This window comes from Podarcis raffonei, chromosome 4 (assembly GCF_027172205.1).
Source record: "Podarcis raffonei isolate rPodRaf1 chromosome 4, rPodRaf1.pri, whole genome shotgun sequence".
In the NCBI taxonomy this organism is placed as follows: Eukaryota; Metazoa; Chordata; class Lepidosauria; order Squamata; family Lacertidae; genus Podarcis; species Podarcis raffonei.
Window position 1 is genome coordinate 95,456,776 of NC_070605.1, and position 20,013 is coordinate 95,476,788.

General features: G+C 45.5%; 1 protein-coding gene across 1 annotated transcript; it reads right to left on the minus strand.

Annotated features, from left to right (window-relative positions):
• Positions 1 to 160: 160 nt before the first annotated feature.
• On the minus strand, positions 161 to 19,404 carry DCT (dopachrome tautomerase). The gene is made up of 8 exons (XM_053384567.1): positions 18,845 to 19,404; positions 13,109 to 13,408; positions 12,172 to 12,272; positions 10,055 to 10,221; positions 7,455 to 7,634; positions 7,238 to 7,373; positions 2,906 to 3,107; positions 161 to 366 (listed from the first exon to the last, which is right to left on the minus strand). Exons 1-8 carry the CDS (start codon positions 19,140 to 19,142, stop codon positions 185 to 187), a joined length of 1,566 nt encoding a protein of 521 aa, XP_053240542.1. The 5' UTR covers positions 19,143 to 19,404; the 3' UTR covers positions 161 to 184.
• Positions 19,405 to 20,013: the final 609 nt, after the last annotated feature.

Sequence of the window (20,013 nt, forward strand, 5' to 3'; positions counted from 1 at the left end):
TTCGAAGGGTGTTGACGTGCGAGATGACAACCTCAAATCAGAAAGGAATGGAGACTTAGTTGAGCTGGTTGTAAAAGTATAAGTTGTCCGGGCGTTGTTCTCTGTCAAGATGCTAAAGCAACACATGGTATGTGTTGACCAACTGACTTCTCAGTTGCAAAACACTTCCCACCCACCCACCCCCTTAGGCTTCGTCGCTGTATTTCTTCACGCTAAACCTTGCGTTCATTAGCGGCTCAAAGCCTTTCCGGTGTCTCCGGTGCTGGAAGAGGACAAGCAGAAGGACCAGAACAAGTAAAGCAATCAGAGCTCCTCCAATGGTAGATCCAACCATGAGAGCCCAAGCGCGGGCCTCTTCAGCCGATTCTGTGAAGGCAGAAGAGCAAAGCCAAATGTTAAGATGTGGGTGAACATATCAGAGGACACAGCGATTCTTCAAACAGCTCTTGTTTATTCACAGGCCAGAACTGAACTGAACTGCAGGGTTCAGCCAGCCTGCTTATATAGAGCTCCACTACAACGCAACAGTAACCATTTTCTGTAACTATCCAATCACTGAGCGTCACTTTCAATCCCTTATTTGCATATGTGGACCTGAGTGAAAACTATCTACAGTATCCCCCTGCTGGCCCAGGGTGAGAACTTCAGTACATAACACCAATTATGGTCTACGAAAGACAAACAGGTCAAATCCGTAATGATACACTGGGCCAGAGACTTTGGGTATAATATACAGCTCATAGCTTGGGAGAAGCTATGGAATTCGGATTTAACGTCCACGGCATGTTATATGTCACACCTGTGGAACATGCGCTGGGCCCCCTCAATAACAAGGGGTCCCAGCCCCTTTAATAATAATAATAATAATAATAATAATAATAATAATAATAATAATTTGTACCCCGCCCTCCCCAGCCAGAGCTGGGCTCAGGGCAGCTAACACCAATAAAATGACAATAAAACATAATGGGGGGGGGGAGAAACTAAAAAAAAAACCAGTTTATTAAAATATGGGTTAAAATACAATTTAAAATGCAGCCTCATTTTAATAGTAGCCCATGAATCAAAACCATAAGGGGAGGGAAACATAAGAGTCAGACTGAGTCCAAACCAAAGGCCAGGTGGAACAGCTCCGTCTTGCAGGCCCTGCGGAAAGATGTCAAGTCCCGCAGGGCCCTAGTCTCTTGTGACAGAGCGTTCCAGCAAGTCGGGGCCAGTACTGAAAAGGCCCTGGCCCTAGCTAACCACCTTGCGACTTGGGATCTCCAAAGTGTTGTTATTTGTGGACCTTAAGGTCCTCCATGGGGCATACCAGGAGAGGTGGTCCTGTAGGTATGAGGGTCCTAGGCCGCAACAAAGACTGAAAGGGCCAGAGATGCATCAGCCTTCAACGTCGGCATGTCAACTGTTAAGGGTTGGATGGTGCTGAGAGTGACATTGAGTGTCTGAAGCTGTGGGTCCGAGGGTCTTCTAGTGATTCCCTCATTGTGAGAAGAGAGGTTGCAGGAAACCAGGCAGAGGGCCTTTTGGGTAGTTGCGTCTGCCCTGTGGAACGCCCTCCCTCAACAGATGTCAAACAGATAAATAGCTTTGTGATTTTGGGAACTTAAAGTTCACAGCTTGTTATACACTGAAAGAAAATTATATGAAAATGATGTACTGATGGTAGTGAATTAGCAAACATGTATAAAATGTGCTCAAATGTATGCTGGAAATGTAAGGGGAAAGAAGGCACCTTTTACCATATGTGGTGGAATTGTAAGGTAGTAAAAGGATTTTGGGAAATGATATATAATGAGTTGGGGGGGAAATGTTTAAAATAACCTTTGTTTTAAAGCCTGAAGTCTTCCTTTTAGGAATTCTAGGTGTGGAAATCCCAAAGGAGCAGAAAATACTGTTTATGTATGCTACCACGCCTGCACAGATGTTACTGGCCTAGAGATGGAAAGAAGATAAATTTCCTACTAGAGAAGAATGGCAGATGGAGTTAATGGATTGTGCTGAAATGGCTAAAATGACAGGAAGAGTCTGAAATCAAGAAGACCAAAATTTTAATAAGGAATGGGGGGAATTTATAAGCTACCTTAAAGACCATTGTAAACAGTTAAAATCGTTAGTAGGATTGGAATATCACTTGTAGTTTAAAGTTAAATTCCGGACATAATGGAAGAGGCAAAGGATTTGTATTATCATAAAAGATGAAGGAGGAAAGGATTAATAATAGAACCAAAATAGGGGAGGATGGAAGTCCAGGAGATTCCTTGGAATCTTGCTTTTATGATTTATGTCTGATATAACTCTGTAAATTTTTTATTTGAAAAACCAAATAAATAAATTTTGTAAAAAGAACAAAGAACAAAGTCAGTTACAACATTGTGGTGAAGCCGGGATGGGGAGCCTAAATTAATGAGAGGGCCACATTCTTTTCTGGGGGCCACACCCACACTCTAACCATTACTCTAAATCCCTGGACAGCTGCCATAATTGACAACGCTTCCGTTGTTTTTAATAGCCATGCTATTAAACCGGTGGGGATTGTAAGCTGACTTCCTGACAGTAAGAGCGGTTCGACAGTGGAATTCGCTGCCAAGGAGTGTGGTGGAGTCTCCTTCTTTGGAGGTCTTTAAGCAGAGGCTTGACAACCATATGTCAGGAGTGCTCTGATGGTGTTTCCTGCTTGGCAGGGGGTTGGACTCGATGGCCCTTGTGGTCTCTTCCAACTCTATGATTCTATGGTTCTATGATTCTATGATTCTAAGCTAAAACAACCAGGGGCACCAGTTTGGCAAAGGCTACAACACTGTGCCCTTAGCCCAGAGTGGTACCACACTGCGACAACTGGGACATGCTGCAGTGCTGAGCTCTTGCGAGCTAAACTATATAACTCACAAAACTATCTAGTTACCAGGCAAGTCAATGGCATAGCTGTAGCCAAGTTGTTCTGCAGGTAGAAACAGTTCATCATTAGCCACCGGAGGGAAGAAAGGCACCATGTTGAACTTCCGGTTGTGGCCAATAGGAGCCAGTTCTTCAGGCCACGCACTGCCAGATGGGCGAAATCGTTTCATCCATTCATCAAAAATAGCATCCGTAAAGGAATGGAGGACCTGTGAAATCAATTCACACGTGATCTTAAGCTCACAGGGCTATGCCCAGGCCAATATGATGAAAACAAATAATTTGCCCGTGTTCATTTTATTCCCTGTGCTGTTTATCATCTATATGAAACTACTGAGTGGGGTCATCTGGAGTTTTGGAGGACAGTGGTGCCTCGGTTTAAGAACAGCCCTGTTTATGAACTATTCGGTTTACGAACTCCGCGAAACCGGAAGTAATGTCCTGGTTTGTGAAATTTACCTCAGTCTAAGAACGAAAGCCGAACGGTGAAAGGGCACCGGCGGCAGGAGGCCTAATTGGGGAACATGCCTCAGTTTAAGAACAGTTTCAGTTTGAGAACGGACTTCTGGAACAGATTAAGTTCGTAAACCGAGGTACCACTGTACATTGACAGCAATACGCTGATGATACACAACTCTGTTTCTCTTTTACATCTGCAGGTGAGGCAGCGGATGTGCTGGACTGATATCATGCTTCAGTAATAGACTGGATGAGAGCCAACAAACTGAAGCTCAATGCAGATAAGACTGACGCACTGTTAGTGGGTGGTTCCCTAGACCAGATGGGTGGGAGGTTGTCTGCTCTTGATGGGAGTCGGAGTCTATCAACATCTGAAGGCCCACACATTCCCCAGTCCTATCATAATGAAATCAGCAGTGCTAGCTATTACTTCCTAGGGTGCTTTGAAGTGACACCAAGACTCAATATTTAAAATAATCCAGATTTCAGATAAATGAAGCCACGATCTGTAGGTAAGGGGAGCAAATGAGCCTCAAACCCTCAGTGAGTTAAGGACTTCTGCTGCATGCAAAGCGAGGCTGCAGTAGATTGAGCAGATGAGACTAACAGTGGGTCCAATGGTTGAAAATATGGTTTCTGCATGTGATGTAGAAGGAAGTAAGGGGCAGATGGGACTCTTCAACCCCGAAAAGTAGCCCATCTTGTTATCTCACAGGATACCTTTGGGAAAAGGGACATGGGTGGCGCTGTGGGTTAAGCCACAGAGCCTAGGACTTGCTGATCAGAAGGTCGGCGGTTCGAATCCGCACTACAGAGTGAGCGCCCGTTGTTCGGTCCCTGCTCCTGCCAACCTAGAAGTTCGAAAGCACGTCAAAGTGCAAGTAGATAAATAGGTACCACTCCAGCGGGAAGGTAAACGGTGTTTCCGTGCGCTGCTCTGGTTCGCCAGAAGCGGATTAGTCATGCTGGCCACATGACCCCGAAGCTGTACGCCGGCTCCCTCGGCCTATAAAGTGAGATGAGCGCCGCAACCCCAGAGTTGGGCACGACTGGACCTAATGGTCAGGGGTCCCTTTACCTTTGGGAAAAGAAAAGGTTAAGGAATAAACTCTACACAAATCTGGAGTGGAGTCCCTAAGATGGTTGGATGGCACCTTGTACACCTCTTTCCAGCAACTCCTGCAGCCAAGCTAGTGTCAAACATATTGCTCTACTTTCCTTTGGACCACATCAGGGAGATGATAACAAGCGGTATGTTACAACGGCTGTGAAGGTGGATGAAGGTTGCAGCAGATAATAATCTACTGGTCATCGTGACTACTCATGCCATTAGAACAGAGCCTTACTGTGAAGACTGTGCGTTGGTCAGTGTGCACTGATCTACACACATAAAACAAATTCATACACAGGCATCTTCCAAAAACCCATCCCAAACCCAAACCCCAAAAGTCCCATGGCGATCGGCAAATGGTAACAGGGGCAGAATCGTGAAATCTAGTCATGAGCTGGTACATGAGCGGTGGATACAGATTTAGTCGTTCTGACTCAAGGAACGAGGCAGTTGAGTAGCTCAGCAGCTGTATCCATGACTGAGCGGTCCTTTTTAGGATCCACTCAGCTCACCCCAAAAAGGGGTAGGAGCTAGAAAAGGTGCCCTAAACATAGTCTGTCTCCCTTTTTCCCTGACTGGATTATCAATGTCCCCACTGTTGGAGGACGTGTGGATCCAGAATTGGCCTCCACAGTCACTTACGGACTCATTGTTAAAACCGTGCTTATTGGATACAGTATTACTCTGCTATACGAGTGATCACCAAAGAAAGGAAGAAGAAGAAAGAATTAGGGAGATCTTGTCTAGACAGCCCAGGACCTCCATAAACACTGCCCAAGCTTGCACACAGTGGGACGTTACTTTGGTGCAGCTAGAACAGTGATTTGGAGGTGCACTCCATATTCTCTCAAGACAGATGGAAGCCAACAACTATACAGTGATACCTCAGGTTAAGTACTAATTGCAAGGTTGGATTTAATAATATATCAATATTACCACGTCTAGATTCTCTAATAGGCTGGTCCTGGGATGCAGGTTTTCATTTTCTCTCCATTTTTATCAGTTTTATTTATTACATTTAGATCCCTGTTGAGTTCAGGACACTACATGGGGTTCTGTGAGATCTATAAAGGCATCACCTCTACTGAGACCAGCATCTTGTGCCTTCAGGTCCTTCTCTGGGCCACAGAGAATGAAAATCCACCTCCCTCTTTAGGTATCAACCATTCTTTAAAAACCTGCCATGAAGGAACGCAGCTGTGGATTCTTTCCTTAGGCATCGTTACAGAATTGTACTGCAGTCAATCAGAGTTCTTACATTTCCTACAAGTTTTTTTCCATGTACCGTAGTTCTTCTATTTGCATTACTAAAGCTGCAGGGTTTGAACTTTAATTTAGCACCAGATGGAGCTCACATACTCCATTATGCCCCCAGAACACCGATGGACGATCTTGTGAATTAACAGAGGCACTTTCATGCATACGAAATATTCCTTCTTCCCTATCGCGCCCCCCGTCTGCCCACATAGGGGCTCCGTAAGGTGCACGAATAGGACACTCACAAAAGGGTTGTAAACACCTTATCAAAACAAAACTAGTAATGAATCAGATTTTGATTTGTAATAATAATAATAATAATAATAATAATAATAATAATAATAATAATAATAATTTTATTTATACCCCACCCATCTGGCTGGGTTTGCCCAGCCACTCTAGGCTGAGGAATATTCCCCAACAGAATATTAAAAACACGATAAAACATCAAACATGAAGAACTTCCCTAAACAGGGCTGCCTTCAGATGTCTTCTAAAAGTCAGATAGTTGTTTATTTCCTTGACATCTGATGGGAGGGTGTTCCACAGCCTCCTCCCTTCTGTGTCTAAATGATCTGATCAGAGAGTTGTTTTTACCTCCACAATTCATTCCATTATTTTGAAACACAGGCCAGATTTCGAAAGTGGACTAAAGTCTGTTTATATGGCATCAGATCACTGATTCACCAACCTCAGTACTTTTGACATATGTTGGCTAAATCTGAAGTGCCAACACTTTAACCCAGTGTTTCTTAACTGGTGGTTCACAGACTCCAGGGGATCTGTGTAACCCACCCATCATGGGTCCGGGACATCCTGTTTTGGGGGGGCCATGCTATCATGTGAGAACACAGCACCGAAAAACGTGTGCGATCATGGCTGGGCACGTGTCTTGCTGAAGATCGCAGATCCAAAAACGGCATATGTCTGGCTCTAGCAAAAACTGAAACCGTCAATATTGGGTGGCTAGCATCAACAGGTACTCCAAACAATCAAGAGAAGACGTGATTTCTGTTCTCATTCGTAGAAGTGGTCCTCCTGGGAAATGTTCCCCAATAGGTAAAGGTAAAGGACCCCTGAACAGTTAGGTCCAGTCAAAGGCAACTGTGGTGTTGCGGCACTCATCTCGCTTCAGGCCAACGGAACCTGAATTTGTCCACAGACGGCATTTGTCCACAGACAGCTTTCTGGGTCATGTGGCCAGCAGGACTAAACCGCTTCTGGCGCAACAGAACACCATGATGGAAACCAGTGCACATGGAAATGCCGTTTACCTTCCTGCTGCAGCGGTACCTATTTATCTACTTGCACTGGTGTGCTTTCAAACTGCTAGGTTGGCAGGAGCTGGGACAGAGCAACTGGAGCTCAGTCCATCATGGGGATTCGAACTGGCAACCTTCTAATCGGCAAGTCCAAGAGGCTCAGTGGTGTAGACCACAGTGACACCCACATCCCAATAGGCATATTTGGTTACAAGGACTTCAAGGGACCCAAAATGAGATAAGGACATACCACAAAGACAGGATCGTTCACTGCAGAATGAGGGAAAGCACTCGTTCCGTTCAAGACCGAGTGGACCAAGTTATGGAGGCTCATGGCTGATGGGCCCAGGGTTCCGTTGGGTTCATCGAAGCCTTCCAAAGTATTCCTGTGTTAAGCAACACTGAGCATTACCATCTCACAAGCTCCGTTGTTCAGCAAACCAAACAATGCAAACCAAAGAACTAACCTGAAGCTAAAACTAGAATTCCGAAAGAAAGGCGGCTTGTCAAAGTCTTGCAGAGAGAGGCAATTTTGGACATCTTCCATGGTTGGAAGCCGGTCCCCTGCTTTGCTGAATGGGTTCCTCTGCAGAAGTCCTTCATTGGTCCCGTTACAAAGCGTAACCAGGCGGTTATAGTCTTCCAAACTTGGGTTTACAAATAGAGAGACATGAAGCAGTCAGACTTGATTTTGTGCTGAGCTTTCTTGCTATTGATTTATGCAGGGAGGAAGACAGGCTGAAAGCTTTAATTGGTTTTAACTGGAAGATTACCGTATTTTTGGCTCTATAGGGCGCATTTTCCCCCCTCCAAAAATTAAGGGGGAATGTGTGTGCATCCTATAGAGCGAATGCAGGCTGCGCGGCTAAGCCCAAAGCCAGAACAGGGAGACGACCTGGTCTTTGAGGCTGGCAGTGGGGGAAAGCAGGGCTTCCCCCCACCGCCAGCCCCACAAGCTCGGAGGGCAGCGGCAAGGCTGCGCGCAGCCTTTGCGCTGCTCCCCGACCTGCCCCAAAGAGCAGGTCAAAAGGAACCTGAACCTGAACGCTTCAGAGGCTTCGGGTTGCCTTCACTGAAGCCTGGAGAGCGAGAGGGGTCAGTGCGCACCGACCCCTCTCGCTCTCCAGGCTTCCAAGGGAACTAACGCTGTGCTCCGGAGGCTTTGGGTGAATGCACCTTGAACGCACCTTGCTTTAGAGGGGGATAACAAGAAAAAATAATCCTGTTCTCCCCCTCCTATGGTCCGGTGCGTCCTATGGGCCGGTGCATCCTACAGAGCGAAAACTACGGTAATTAGCCGATGCTTAGTTAATCTTCCAGTTGGGGGAAATGTTGATCACCCATACATGAAGTGTTTGCACACCAGGGAGCATAGGAGCAGGGGCGTCTTACCCATAGAGGCTAGTGGCGCGGGGCGCCATGTTCTGGAGGGTGCCAGGGAAGAGGCAGAGACTGGACACAGCGCCTTGCGAAATCAGCTCGTCACCCTCACACACCTCTGCCATGCAGCGCCGAAGCAGTGCTGCGCCCGGAGCCTCCGTCTGCCATGGCCACCACGGCACCAAGCGTCCAGCTGAGCCGGGAGGTGTCACGTCCAGCCTCTGCGTCTTCCCCACTGGAGGAGCCGCCCTCCAGCCGCTGACCGCCTCCTCCAGCCCTGCCGGCAGTGCAGTCCTCCTTAAAAAAACTCTGAGAACAGGGGGGGACGCCAGAAGGAGCTTTGCACCACGACGCCGGATATAATAATAATAATAATAATAATAATAATAATAATAATAATATACCCCACCCTCCCCGGCCAGAGCCGTGCTCAGGGCAGCTAACACCAGTAAAATTACAGTAAAAACATAATGGGGGGGGGGACCAATTTAAAATACAGGAAAAATGCAGCCTCATTTTAAAAGTAGCCCATAGATCAAAACTATAAGGGGAGGGAAACATAAGGGTCAGACTGAGTCCAAAGCAAAGGCCAGGCAGAACAGCTCTGTCTTGCAGGCCCTGCAGAAAGATGTCAAGTCCTGCAGGGACCTAGTCTCTTGTGACAGAGCATTCCACCAAGTCAGGGCCAGTGCTGAAAAGGCCCTGGCCCTAGTTGAGACCAATCTAACCACCTTGTGACTTGGGACCTCCAAAATGTTGTCATTTGTGGACCTTAAGGTCCTCCGTGGGGCATACCAGGAGAGGCAGTCCCATAGGTACGTGGGTCCTAGGGCTAATACTTAAACGGCCTTGCATAGGAGGTACAAAGTGTTGGATCTTTGCATTGGAAGTACAAACATATCCCCACACACACACACACAAACACAGTTGAGATAATGGTCAGGCAGATTCAGAGCTGGGGGAGTTAGAGGTCCAAACTGAGGAATCCCTCTTGGAGCCATGTGCAAGGAAGGTGAAATAAATCATGCTCAAAAAATTAAAAATAGACTTTTCTTCAAATAGTTGGCTGTATTCAGACACCTGTGCATAAGCTGCTCCCCCACACACACAGACACACCTTCCTCTCCAAGTTTGCTGAGAGGAAATCAGAAGCTTTTGCTTCCATTTTTGACTAATTAAGGTTTGTTGTTATGTCTGAACCTAAACAAACTGTGGGCAGTCTTACCTACACTTTAGGAAAACAAGTCAACTTCAAACTGTGGCTTGTGGTCCTGGTTCGCTTTGCTAAACCGTAGTGAAGATTAACCACAGTTGTGGCTTTGGGCATAAGAGCAACCAGAGTTAACTGCAGCTGTGCGGCAGAAGGAAGATGGAAAACATGAGCCCGAGGCTCTGTATGTAACACCAAACCATAGTTTAGCATTACATCTGAACCAAGTCTTGGTGGCAGCTATTACTTATTAAGCTGAAAATGATCTTACACTTCCTCCAGAGATTTTAAAATGTCACCTTTATTGAGGTTTTGATGCAGCATTTCTTTAAATGCAATGAATGAATTTATTCATCAATGAAAAGGCAGGTAATTCTTGAATTTATTGACAGCTCAAAAAAAATAATCAAAGAAGGAGTCAAAAACCTGGATGCAATGGTATCCCCAATACCTCAGTTCTAAACAAAATTGTGTTACCTGTTGCATACTATCTGCCACTGTGAAAACCTTGAATTCCGACTTATTAGGTTTGGGTCGTCTGGACTCGGTGCTCCCAAAAGCTGATCAGTACACACATCACATTCATTTCTGCCTGTAGCAAAATTCCAATACGGCAATGCAAAGGAATCGTTCCCAATCATCCGCTAAACATGAGAGTGGGGAGATGGAGGGGGTGGAGATGAAACCACTTTGGATTAGTTCTTTGCATAAAACATTTGTTAAAATTATTTCTGCAACTCAACAAACCCCATATAACCTATTTGCAACACTTCCCCAAACCATCTCTTTCCTTTTTCAAATCCAGGCCATCCCAATCCCTACAAAAACATGGATATCTCTTCAGGTAGGTGTGCTATATTTGCCTGAAATCAGTGCACAAAGTTTCTACACACACTCACACACACACACACACACACACTACACACACTGTTAAAGGGACGCTAAGGCTCATCAAGTCCAAGCCTTTGCAATGCAGGATGTTATGTACTGAGTTGAATAGGATCCAAAAGGCAGCAGTCTGATTGGTCCTAGAACAATAGGGTCCAGAATGCAGCAGTCTGATTGGTCCTAGAACAATAGGATTCAGAATGCAGAAGTCTGATTGGTCCTAGAACAATAGGGTCCAGAATGCAGCAGTCTGATTGGTCCACAGGAGCCACCCAATCCAGCTCCAGGTGGAAGTGAATCCGCAACCTGATTGGCCTACAGGTGAATCCCGGAATTAGCCAGTCATGTGGGGCCTATTGTGTAAATAATGTATATAAAGCAGACATTCTGGGGGAACTTTCATTCCTCCTCACCACTATGAGCTGAATAAAGAGCATGAAATCCACTCACGACTCCGAGTATATTTCACAGGAATATACAGCTGTCCCATATAGGGATCGAACCTGCAACCTTGCTATTATCAGAACCATGCTCTAACCAACTGAGCTATCCAATGAATTGCCTTTGCATCGAAATGAAAAGAGAGGAACAATGTAATGATAGCAGACAACAGACAGCGAGACAAGCATAGTTTTAGCAGAAGATGAATAGTAGTGGAATGGAAACAGTGTTGCATGCAAAAATACGGGGGAGGGGGGAGAAGGAACGTTCAGTCCTCGGATGGTGGGCACCCTTTGTGGGACCACGTGCAGCACCCCCGAGACTCGTGGGACTTACCAGCTGCTCATGCTGGCCCGCCTCCCTGATGCTGCAGCAGTTGGGTGTTCCCACCAAACCTTGGTTCAAATAATCCAATCAGTGGCATTGGTGGAGTCAGGGTCAGCCGAGGGGTCTACTCATGCTATTTATTAGGGGGCAGAGCCAACAGCAAAGCATGCAGTGGTCTCTCAGGGGTCAGGGGGTCACCGCCTGAGCATGCAAAATAATCATTCTTACATGCCTAATTAGAGCGGGATGGCCTTGGATTGTTGTCTGTGTAGTTTATCCCCACCTCAACTGATCCCTCTACCAGCCAATGCAGCTGTGGTCTAAACCACTGAGCCTCTTGGACTTGCCGATCAGAAGGTCGGCGGTTCGAATCCCCGCAACGGGGTGAGCTCCCGTTGCTCTGTCCCAGCTCCTGCCAACCTAGCAGTTCGAAAGCACACCAGTGCAAGTAGATAAATAGGTACCACTGTGGCAGGAAGGTAAACAGTGTTTCCATGTGCTCTGGTTTCCGTCACGGTGTCCCATTACGCCAGAAGCGGTTTAGTCATGCTGGCCACATGACCCAGAAAGCTGTCTGTGGACAAATGCCGGCTCCCTCAGCCTGAAAGCTAGATGAGCGTCGCATCCCCATAGTCACTTTTGACTGGACCTAACCATCCAGGTGTCCTTCACCTTCACCTTCACCTTTACCTTTACCTTTACCTTTACCAATGCAACAGAGAGGAAAGCTCCAAATCCTTTGTCACATCATTCTCTTTCCTCAGGACCATCTATACACATTTCCCATTTTGTGCTAGAATGCTAAACCTTAAGGAGGCTCATTATGCTGAGAATTCCTTCCTCTCAGGAATGGGGAGGAGTGAGAGGGAGGGAAGGAGGGCTTAGAAGCTTCTCTGTTTGCATCTTTCAAACATACACCAGTCGGCGTTTTTACTAACCTGCAGATCTCTTTCCAGCAGCAGCAAGTGATATCTGTGCCAAGTTACAAAGGCAGGTCCTTGGTGAGAGAAGTCTATTGCCGTGAAGGGGCGTCCTGGTCCTGTGGGTTAAAATGGAATCAAACTTAGAAAGGGGACGTTTTCTCTATCACGTTGGATAGAAATCCATTTTTAAAAACATTGCTACAATGCCTTGACAGACGAGGGAAAGCTGCGCCTTTTGCTGTCCTGGCTTATAAATTATGGCACATTCTTCTTTCTAAAATTCTAGATATCTACCCATTTAGCTGATTGCCATATGCCCAGGATTCAGATTAGGCCAGATAGGCTCATATATGTTATCTGCCAGCACCATTCTTTCTTCTTATCCTGTGGTGAAAACCCTGTATGCTCTGCACGGAAAGTCAGAATGGAAAACTATTTCCATTTTTGGCTACCAGAACAGTGATCGTATGTGGCTCTAAACTTTATGTTTCAGACAAAGGGTAATACTAGAACATTTCCACATCTATTTCTGATTTATTCTGTTTTTTGAATGGCTTTCTTGTGTGTTTTTAAAGAAATGTATGTGCGCCCCCCACCAAAAAAAAAACAGTGTGAAATAAATGTAACACAAATTCAAACCTCAGTACTGTACAAACCATACTGCCTTTCTACTAACTAGACTATTCCAAAAATTACAGGAACCCTAAGAAGCTTCAAGGAGCATTCCAAAGCTCCTAAGTAGGGAGAATGGGGGGGAAATCCCCTTCCCCAGAAGAGGGGAAGTTCTCAGACAAATCACATCCACTGTGTTGAAAATGTTCCATTTCATATGTTAACTACAGTGTGTTTTTCCAAAGTGGCTTCTTTAACAACAATAACACTCTGTTGACATTCCTTTTGTTGTGTGTTTCAGCTTTCTCTATCTTATCCCTTGCTAATGGAAATCACCAACCTAAAAGAGTGTCTCTGACTGAGTAATAATGAAGCCACACATAGTAATTGTAAATGCTGCAATTTGCAACTTGTGGGTCATTTCCACTGGGACCAAGCAGACTCAGCCAATGCTGGGTGGCAATCACATAGTCGGGGTGAACGGTGGTCTTTGCACGGTTGAGGGCATCCAAGAATTGCTCTCGCTCTTCCTCCGTCAAAGCGTGGATATTCTTCCGGACAACCAGAGGCTTCTTCTCGTCACAGTTGGGCCCTGACCAACCAAATTTGCAGTCCCCACAATTGTAGCCGGCAAAGTTCCCTGTATTAAAAAGACAACATCAGTCATACGTCAGCATACAGAAGCAGCAAACCTCTCTGTGATGAGGAGGAGTTAAAGGCTGAATAAACGCTAAACATTCAAAGCTGTCAGGGACCGTGCTGAGGAGGAATGCTGGGAGCCTCCCCCTCCGCCTGCTCCTGCTCCAGATCCTGAATCTTCCCAGGAGCAGGAGGACAGTATAGATTTGGAACAGTGGTTTGTAGAGGGACATAGCTCAGAAGGCAGAAGCTGGGAAATACTGGATGGGGAACAGCTAGGAGAAGAAACACTGGGGGAGAGAGGGTTAACAGATTCACAGTCTCTGGACAGCATCCACCCCCCTTCTCCAAAGTCAAGGAGAGCTCAGAAAGTGGCAGAACAGAAAGCACAGAGGGTACAAGCTCAGATTACAAGACGTAGGAGTGACGTAGATTAATAGGGACGGAAAGGGGTGGATTCCTTAACTGGGAGCACCGCCATTTCTAGGAGAGGTATTCTTTGTTCTCTCGCTGTGATTATTAAAGTTTCTAACTGGTAAGAAGACTCCTTTTCCTTTGTTCTGCTTATCTACTGCTACGGGAGGGGAAGCCAATTCCCTGAAGCCTGACAAAAGCACACACAAACACACACATGCACATCAAGAATCCTGAGAACTATAATTTGTTAAGGAGGCTGGGAATTGTAACTCAGAGAGGGGTAAACTCCATTTTGCATGGTTCTTTGTGATTCTTTAAATGCATGTTGTGTATGCAGCCAAAATGACTACTCCATGCTCTCCAACATCTCAGAAGGGCTGTTTCCATAAATCCACCTCCATGTGAACAAATGAGACCATGACTGCTGCCCTGGTCAGATTTGCCAGCCATCCTCCCTGAAGTCTGCAGAGTTGGTGTGACATTTGGAAAAAAAACAGCCTAAACCTGATGAACAAGCTCACCATGCAGTAGGTAACATGGAGCCAGTTATGAGAACAGATTTAAAATATATATTTATTTTTAAGCAGTACTATTCCCCTTCCCTGGTTCTGAGATCTGGACAGATCCCTGTTCCCTGGTATTTAGCTTCAGCAGAAATAAAAACCCCGGAAACAGAGTACAGACTGTGTAGAAATGGCCAGGGTCATTCTTTGCCTCAATTCAGATTAAAGCTGGTTTGGGGGGAAAGACCCCAAAATGCAGTACTAGATAAGAAATGACAGTATAAATACTGATTGGGACTAACGCCCTATGAACACAAAATGGTACAGAGAGCACATGGGATGCAGAGAAAAGTGGAATGTGTGGACAGGATTTGCTGACTTGTCTCAACATACGAGGAAAATCTATCACATTCATAAAAGATGAAGTATGGAAGAAGCCATCTAAGAGCCATAATGGCTGGTAATTGCTTGCAATTACATTCATGACCTCTGCCCTAAATCAGTCGAAGCATTCAAACAATAATCCCTTACAATGAGTATTAGCAGAAGAAAACTGGAATAGGTCAGACTTTCATATTCAATTATTTCTGATTTATAATACCCTAGCTACAAGGAGGAGCAGTGTCCACAGAACAAAGTATGGCTCTAATAACAGTAGCTCAGTAAGGCTACTGATCCACTGCCCCGTTGGTAGGTCATTAACAGAGGCAGTTTTATAGAAGTGGTTGCATTGCAGGGGGCGCCAAAATGATGCTGCAGAACAGAGTGTGAGAGGTGGGGGGTGCTCAATTTTAGCATTGGGCAAGGCACCACTGAAATTTGAGACTTTGTCACTGTCATTAACTGCAACCACTGAGCCTCTTGGGCTTGCCAATCAGAAGGTCGGCAGTTCGAATCCATGTGATGGGGTGAGCTCCCATTGCTCTGTCCCAGCTCCTGCCAACCTAGCAGTTTGAAAGCACACCAGTGCAAGTAGATAAATAGGTACCACTGCTGTGGGAAGGTAAACAGCATTTCCGTGCGCTCTGGTTTCCGTCACAGTGTCCCATAGCGCCAGAAGTGGTTTAGTCATGCTGGCCACATGGCCCGGAAAGCTGTCTGTGGACAAACGCCGGCTCCCTCGGCCTGAAAGCGAGATGAGTGCTGCACTCCATAGTTGTCTTTAACTGGACTTAACCTTCCAAAGGTCCTTTACCTTTTACCCTCCAACATTTCTCCAATGAAAATAGGGACATCCTATTCCATACTCTCCAACATTTCTCTGATGAAACTAGGGACGTCCTAAGGAAAAGCGGGACATTCTGAGATCAAATCAGAAACTGCACAACCTTGTTCTCTCAGGAAATCCAGCTAGGTTGGCAAACTGTGTTGACTGACACACCTAACTCAAGAGAGACCATCAGTCATGTACTGGCACCTTGCTTCGTAATCTCCCAGCCTCTACAGTCCCAGACCGGAAGCAAGCAAGCAAAGATTTAACAAGGTCCTAGTGGGCCACCAGGGGACGCGGGTGGCACTGTGGGTTAAACCACAGAGCCTAGGACTTGTCGATCAGAAGGTCGGTGGTTCGAATCCCTGTGATGGCGTGAGCTCCCGTTGCCCGGTCCCTTCTTCTGCCAACCTAGCAGTTCAAAAGCACGTCAAAGTGCAAGTAGATAAATAGGTACCGCTCCGGCAGGAAGGTAAACGGCGTTTCCGTGTGCTGCTCTGGTTCACCATAAGCTGCTTAGTCATGCTGGCCACATGACCTCTGGAAGCTGTATGCCGGCTCCCTCGGCCAATAAAGCGAGGTGAGTGCTCCAACCCCAGAGTCGGTCACGACTGGACCTAATGGTCAGGGGTCCCTTTACCTTTAGTGGGCCACCACATAGCTGCTGGGGCACAAGTTGCGCAGACCTGATCTAAATTTGCGGATGAGTGCATGGGGACGAACCAGTTCCGACAAGCAAGAATTATTTTCCCTGCTCTGGCTTGAAAACAATTGCATTCAGAAGTAGTGTCATGCCTGATGATATTTTTAAAGTGCCTAAGCTCTGTAGGGACATTTAAGCCACACTTCTAAATAACTCTTCTGGTAACTGCAATGAAAAGCTGCAATTGTTTCAGATGGCTCAGGCAAGCGAATGTCATCACTAACTCTTTAACTGCGTCTGGGAAGGATACACAATGGAGAAAATGAAGATGGAGAGAACATGCGTTGTTTGACGAGGTGCAAATGCTCTCTTTTCAGAACCGAAACCTTTGTGGTCTGAAGTATCTAGTTGCCTCCTGGCTCCTGTTTGAAGCTTACCTGCAGACAATGCCAGCTCCAGATTTTGGGAGCTCATGAACAAAATACCCTCTCTAGACTGCCTACAAATATGAGTGAGAGCTCCCGGTTCAGACCAAAGATCTATCTAGTCCAAATAAAAGTGGGGAGGATCATTTCCCCTGCCTTAAGATCCTTGAAGTAAAAATGGGATGTAAATATAATGAATAAATTAACATAGCATTATCTCTGTGTTTTAACCTGGCAATCAAATTGACACTGAGGGACTTGATAGGTACAACCGCAGCAACTGCTACTGGCTCTTTTCTTTCTTTTTCCTTTTCTCGCCTCTGGGCAAATTGGGTACCCTAATGCATTTGATGCGGAACACACAAATGCTTTCAAATGAAACCTTATCTGTCAGCTCCAAACTTTCCTTCAAGCTGCCTCATGCGCTGTTCTTACATGAGGTCTCATAACTGCACTTTCTGGTGGCTGAAACATTTGGCAAAGACAGAACAGTGCTGCCTTTAGCATAACAGAGCGATATTATCAGCAAAGCAGCCACCAGAAGGTTAAACTAATGCATTAGAAAAACAAACAAATATACCAGAGAACACACTTTGGGAGATCTTGGAGATTTCCAAAAAGATCTCTTGTTTGTCTAATTGCTGCTACTAAACTGGTAATTAGCTCCAGATCTTCCTCCAAATTAACGCATTTCAAAAACCCAAGAGCAGGAAGGGAAGAAAATGTCGTATTCATTTTAATACTGTTTTGTTATTGTTTGATGACTGTGATCATCTACTTATCAGTCTGTTGACTACTAAAACATTCCCAAATGATAGGAGATAGTTCGAATAGAAATCTCTTCCCCAGTTTCTGCAATGTGAGATCCAGTGCTTGGAAAAGATGATGACTCTCTAGGTGAGAAGCAGAGTAAATAAAGTTGGATCCAGATGTCAGTTTGAATTTAGAGAGCATTAGAGAGAGTTTGGGAGCTGTAAAATTGTCTGGAGGTATAAAAGCTGAGCTGAGCTTTCAAAAACGCTGTATGGGATTTGCTTTCTGCTATAGGAGTTTCTGTTTGCTTCCAATATACTCTGCTCATATACTTACAATTTCAACATATATTGCAAAGGCACCATAAATCTCTAGTGGTCTCTCCCCCAAAGGAAGTTAAATTTGTAGCTCTTCCCTTGTAAATTTTCGCCATTCAGGAAAATGAGGACCATATAACAATACATTGCCCTTAGTGTCTTTCTTGTCAGGCAATTAGTAAGTTCCATGAATCAAAAGACCTCTTTTTAATGTGGGGAAAAGCCTAAAAGTGGCAAAAGTGGCAAAACTCTGTTCTTCTGCCTTTCATCATGATGTACATCTGATTCGGGTCTGAACACATTACAAAGCTGTGCACCTGTAGCCATTTTCTTCCTGCTTCTGTATTTTGGAACATTAATAGGGAAAAGTAACATTGGAAACTGTTGATACGTATCACAAGTACTGGGGATGAAAATAAGAAATATAAAACGTAGCTTTGTGTCTATTTTGCACATGCAAAATAGATGGAACCCGGCAGAATCATGGGGACTTTCTAGTACAGTAGTACCTCAGGTTAAGTACTTAATTCGTTCCGGAGATCGGTTCTTAACCTGAAACTGTTCTTAACCTGAAGCACCACTTTAGCTAATGGGGCCTCCTGCTGTCACTGCGCCGCCAGAGCACAATTTCTGTTCTCATCCTGAAACAAAGTTCTTAACCTGAAGCACTATTTCTGGGTTAGCGGAGTCTGTAACCTAAAGCATATGTAACCTGAAGCGTATGTAACCTGAAGCGTATGTAACCCGAGGTACCACTGTATATTTCTGAATCTCCCTGGCTTTCTCCAGAGAGTAAGGAACCTCCCTCCCAATATACCTGAAGGAGCATCTCCACACCCATCATTCAGCCCTCATACACTGTGGTCCAGCTCCGAGGGCCTTCTGGCAGTTCCCTCACTGCGAGAAGTGAGGTTACAGGGAACCAGGCAAAGGGCCTTCTCGGTAGTGGCGCCCGCCCTGTGGAACGGCCTCCCATCAGATGTCAAGGAAATAAACAACTATCTGACTTTTAGAAGACATCTGAAGACAACCCTATTTAGGGAAGCTTTTAATGTTTGATGTCTTGTCATGTTTTTAATATTCTGTTGGGAGCCGCCCAGAGTGGGTGGGGTATATTATTATTATTATTATTATTATTATTATTATTATTATTATTATTATCTTCTCACCTGTACACTGACAACTTCTGTTGAAGAATTTCAGCGGCCATCGTTCTCGGTCGTCCACATTGCGGAGAGTGTAGGGCCCGCTCCAGGGTCTGGTGTCCACCTGCACCTCCTTACAGATGCCCCTGCCTTGCTGCGAGCCACACACGTTGTTAGGATTAGGCCCCAAAGGAGGGCAGCATTGCTTGGACTGCAGCATCTCCACAGTCATGCACGCTCGTGGAAACTGCGCCGTGGTCTCCGGAAGCCAAAAGGGGCTCAGGCATCCTAAGAGAGCGCAGCAAAGCAGCAGGAAGGCCATCGGTATCAGACTCCAGGACTTCTCGACTCGCTTTGTTCAACCTGCAAAGTTAGCACGGGATTCAGGGCAGGCGGTCTTATTCTCAGCCTCTGGGCTGAACAAGCAAGCCAGGTTTTTATGTGACCAAATGAGGTCTCCAACCCACAACCGGGTTAGACTTTGGGGCGTTTGCTTAATCCTGGAGCCTAATTTTATTGAATGCGGTCGAAACGAGGACAGTTTGGTCCTTTGTTGCTTGCCAAGAGGCCACGGCTGGGGGGTTTCTGTGTAGGGGGAGCAAACCCTAATTAGAAGGATTAGCTTTCTACCAACCCTCGTGCTTAGCACATGACATCTAGGGCAAAAAGAGGCCTTTTGAGAGGTGGGGGATATGTGAAAGACTTTGGCTCTGGGTCTCCTTGTCTTCTCATTCGCTTGTTCTCTTTTGTACTCTGCAACACCGCTAGCATCAGAGTTCATGCACTGTGCATGGAGACACCGGTTTCTTTGTGGCATAGATAGCTAGAATAAATATAATGTTATGCAGAAAGAGAGAGAGAAATTAAAACAGTAACCTACTATAAAAGCCTTAAATAAATACTCAGCGCTGAAAGCCCCAGCCTATCTGCTGCACCTATCTCTGGTTTGATAATATTGTGAGTTTCTTTGTCTTGTCTTTGTTCTTTCGGACTTGCCTTGTATTTTCAGGTTGGTTCTAATTGTTCATAGCTGCAAAAAGTAGCATGCAGGCACCAGATGGCTGAGGTGTAGAACTTCTCTAGAGATAAATAAAATAAGTACTGTATAAATAAATTGGAAGCAGGTAATTGTTTATGAGAAAACCAAGAGCAGTTGGAGGGAAGTTTTCGCTTCTCACACACATCTTTTGTAC

What these genes read in the sequence shown, in the direction of transcription:
- DCT (XM_053384567.1), bottom strand. Translation starts at nt 19,142, where the DNA reads ATGGCCTTCCTGCTGCTTTGCTGCGCTCTCTTAGGATGCCTGAGCCCC. An exon ending in TGAACGATCCTGTCTTTGTG is followed by an intron (nt 3,108 to 7,237) that starts GTATGTCCTTAT and finishes TTGATTTCACAG; the next exon opens with GTCCTCCATTCCTTTACGGA. An exon ending in CTATGCCATTGACTTGCCTG is followed by an intron (nt 367 to 2,905) that starts GTAACTAGATAG and finishes CTGCCTTCACAG; the next exon opens with AATCGGCTGAAGAGGCCCGC.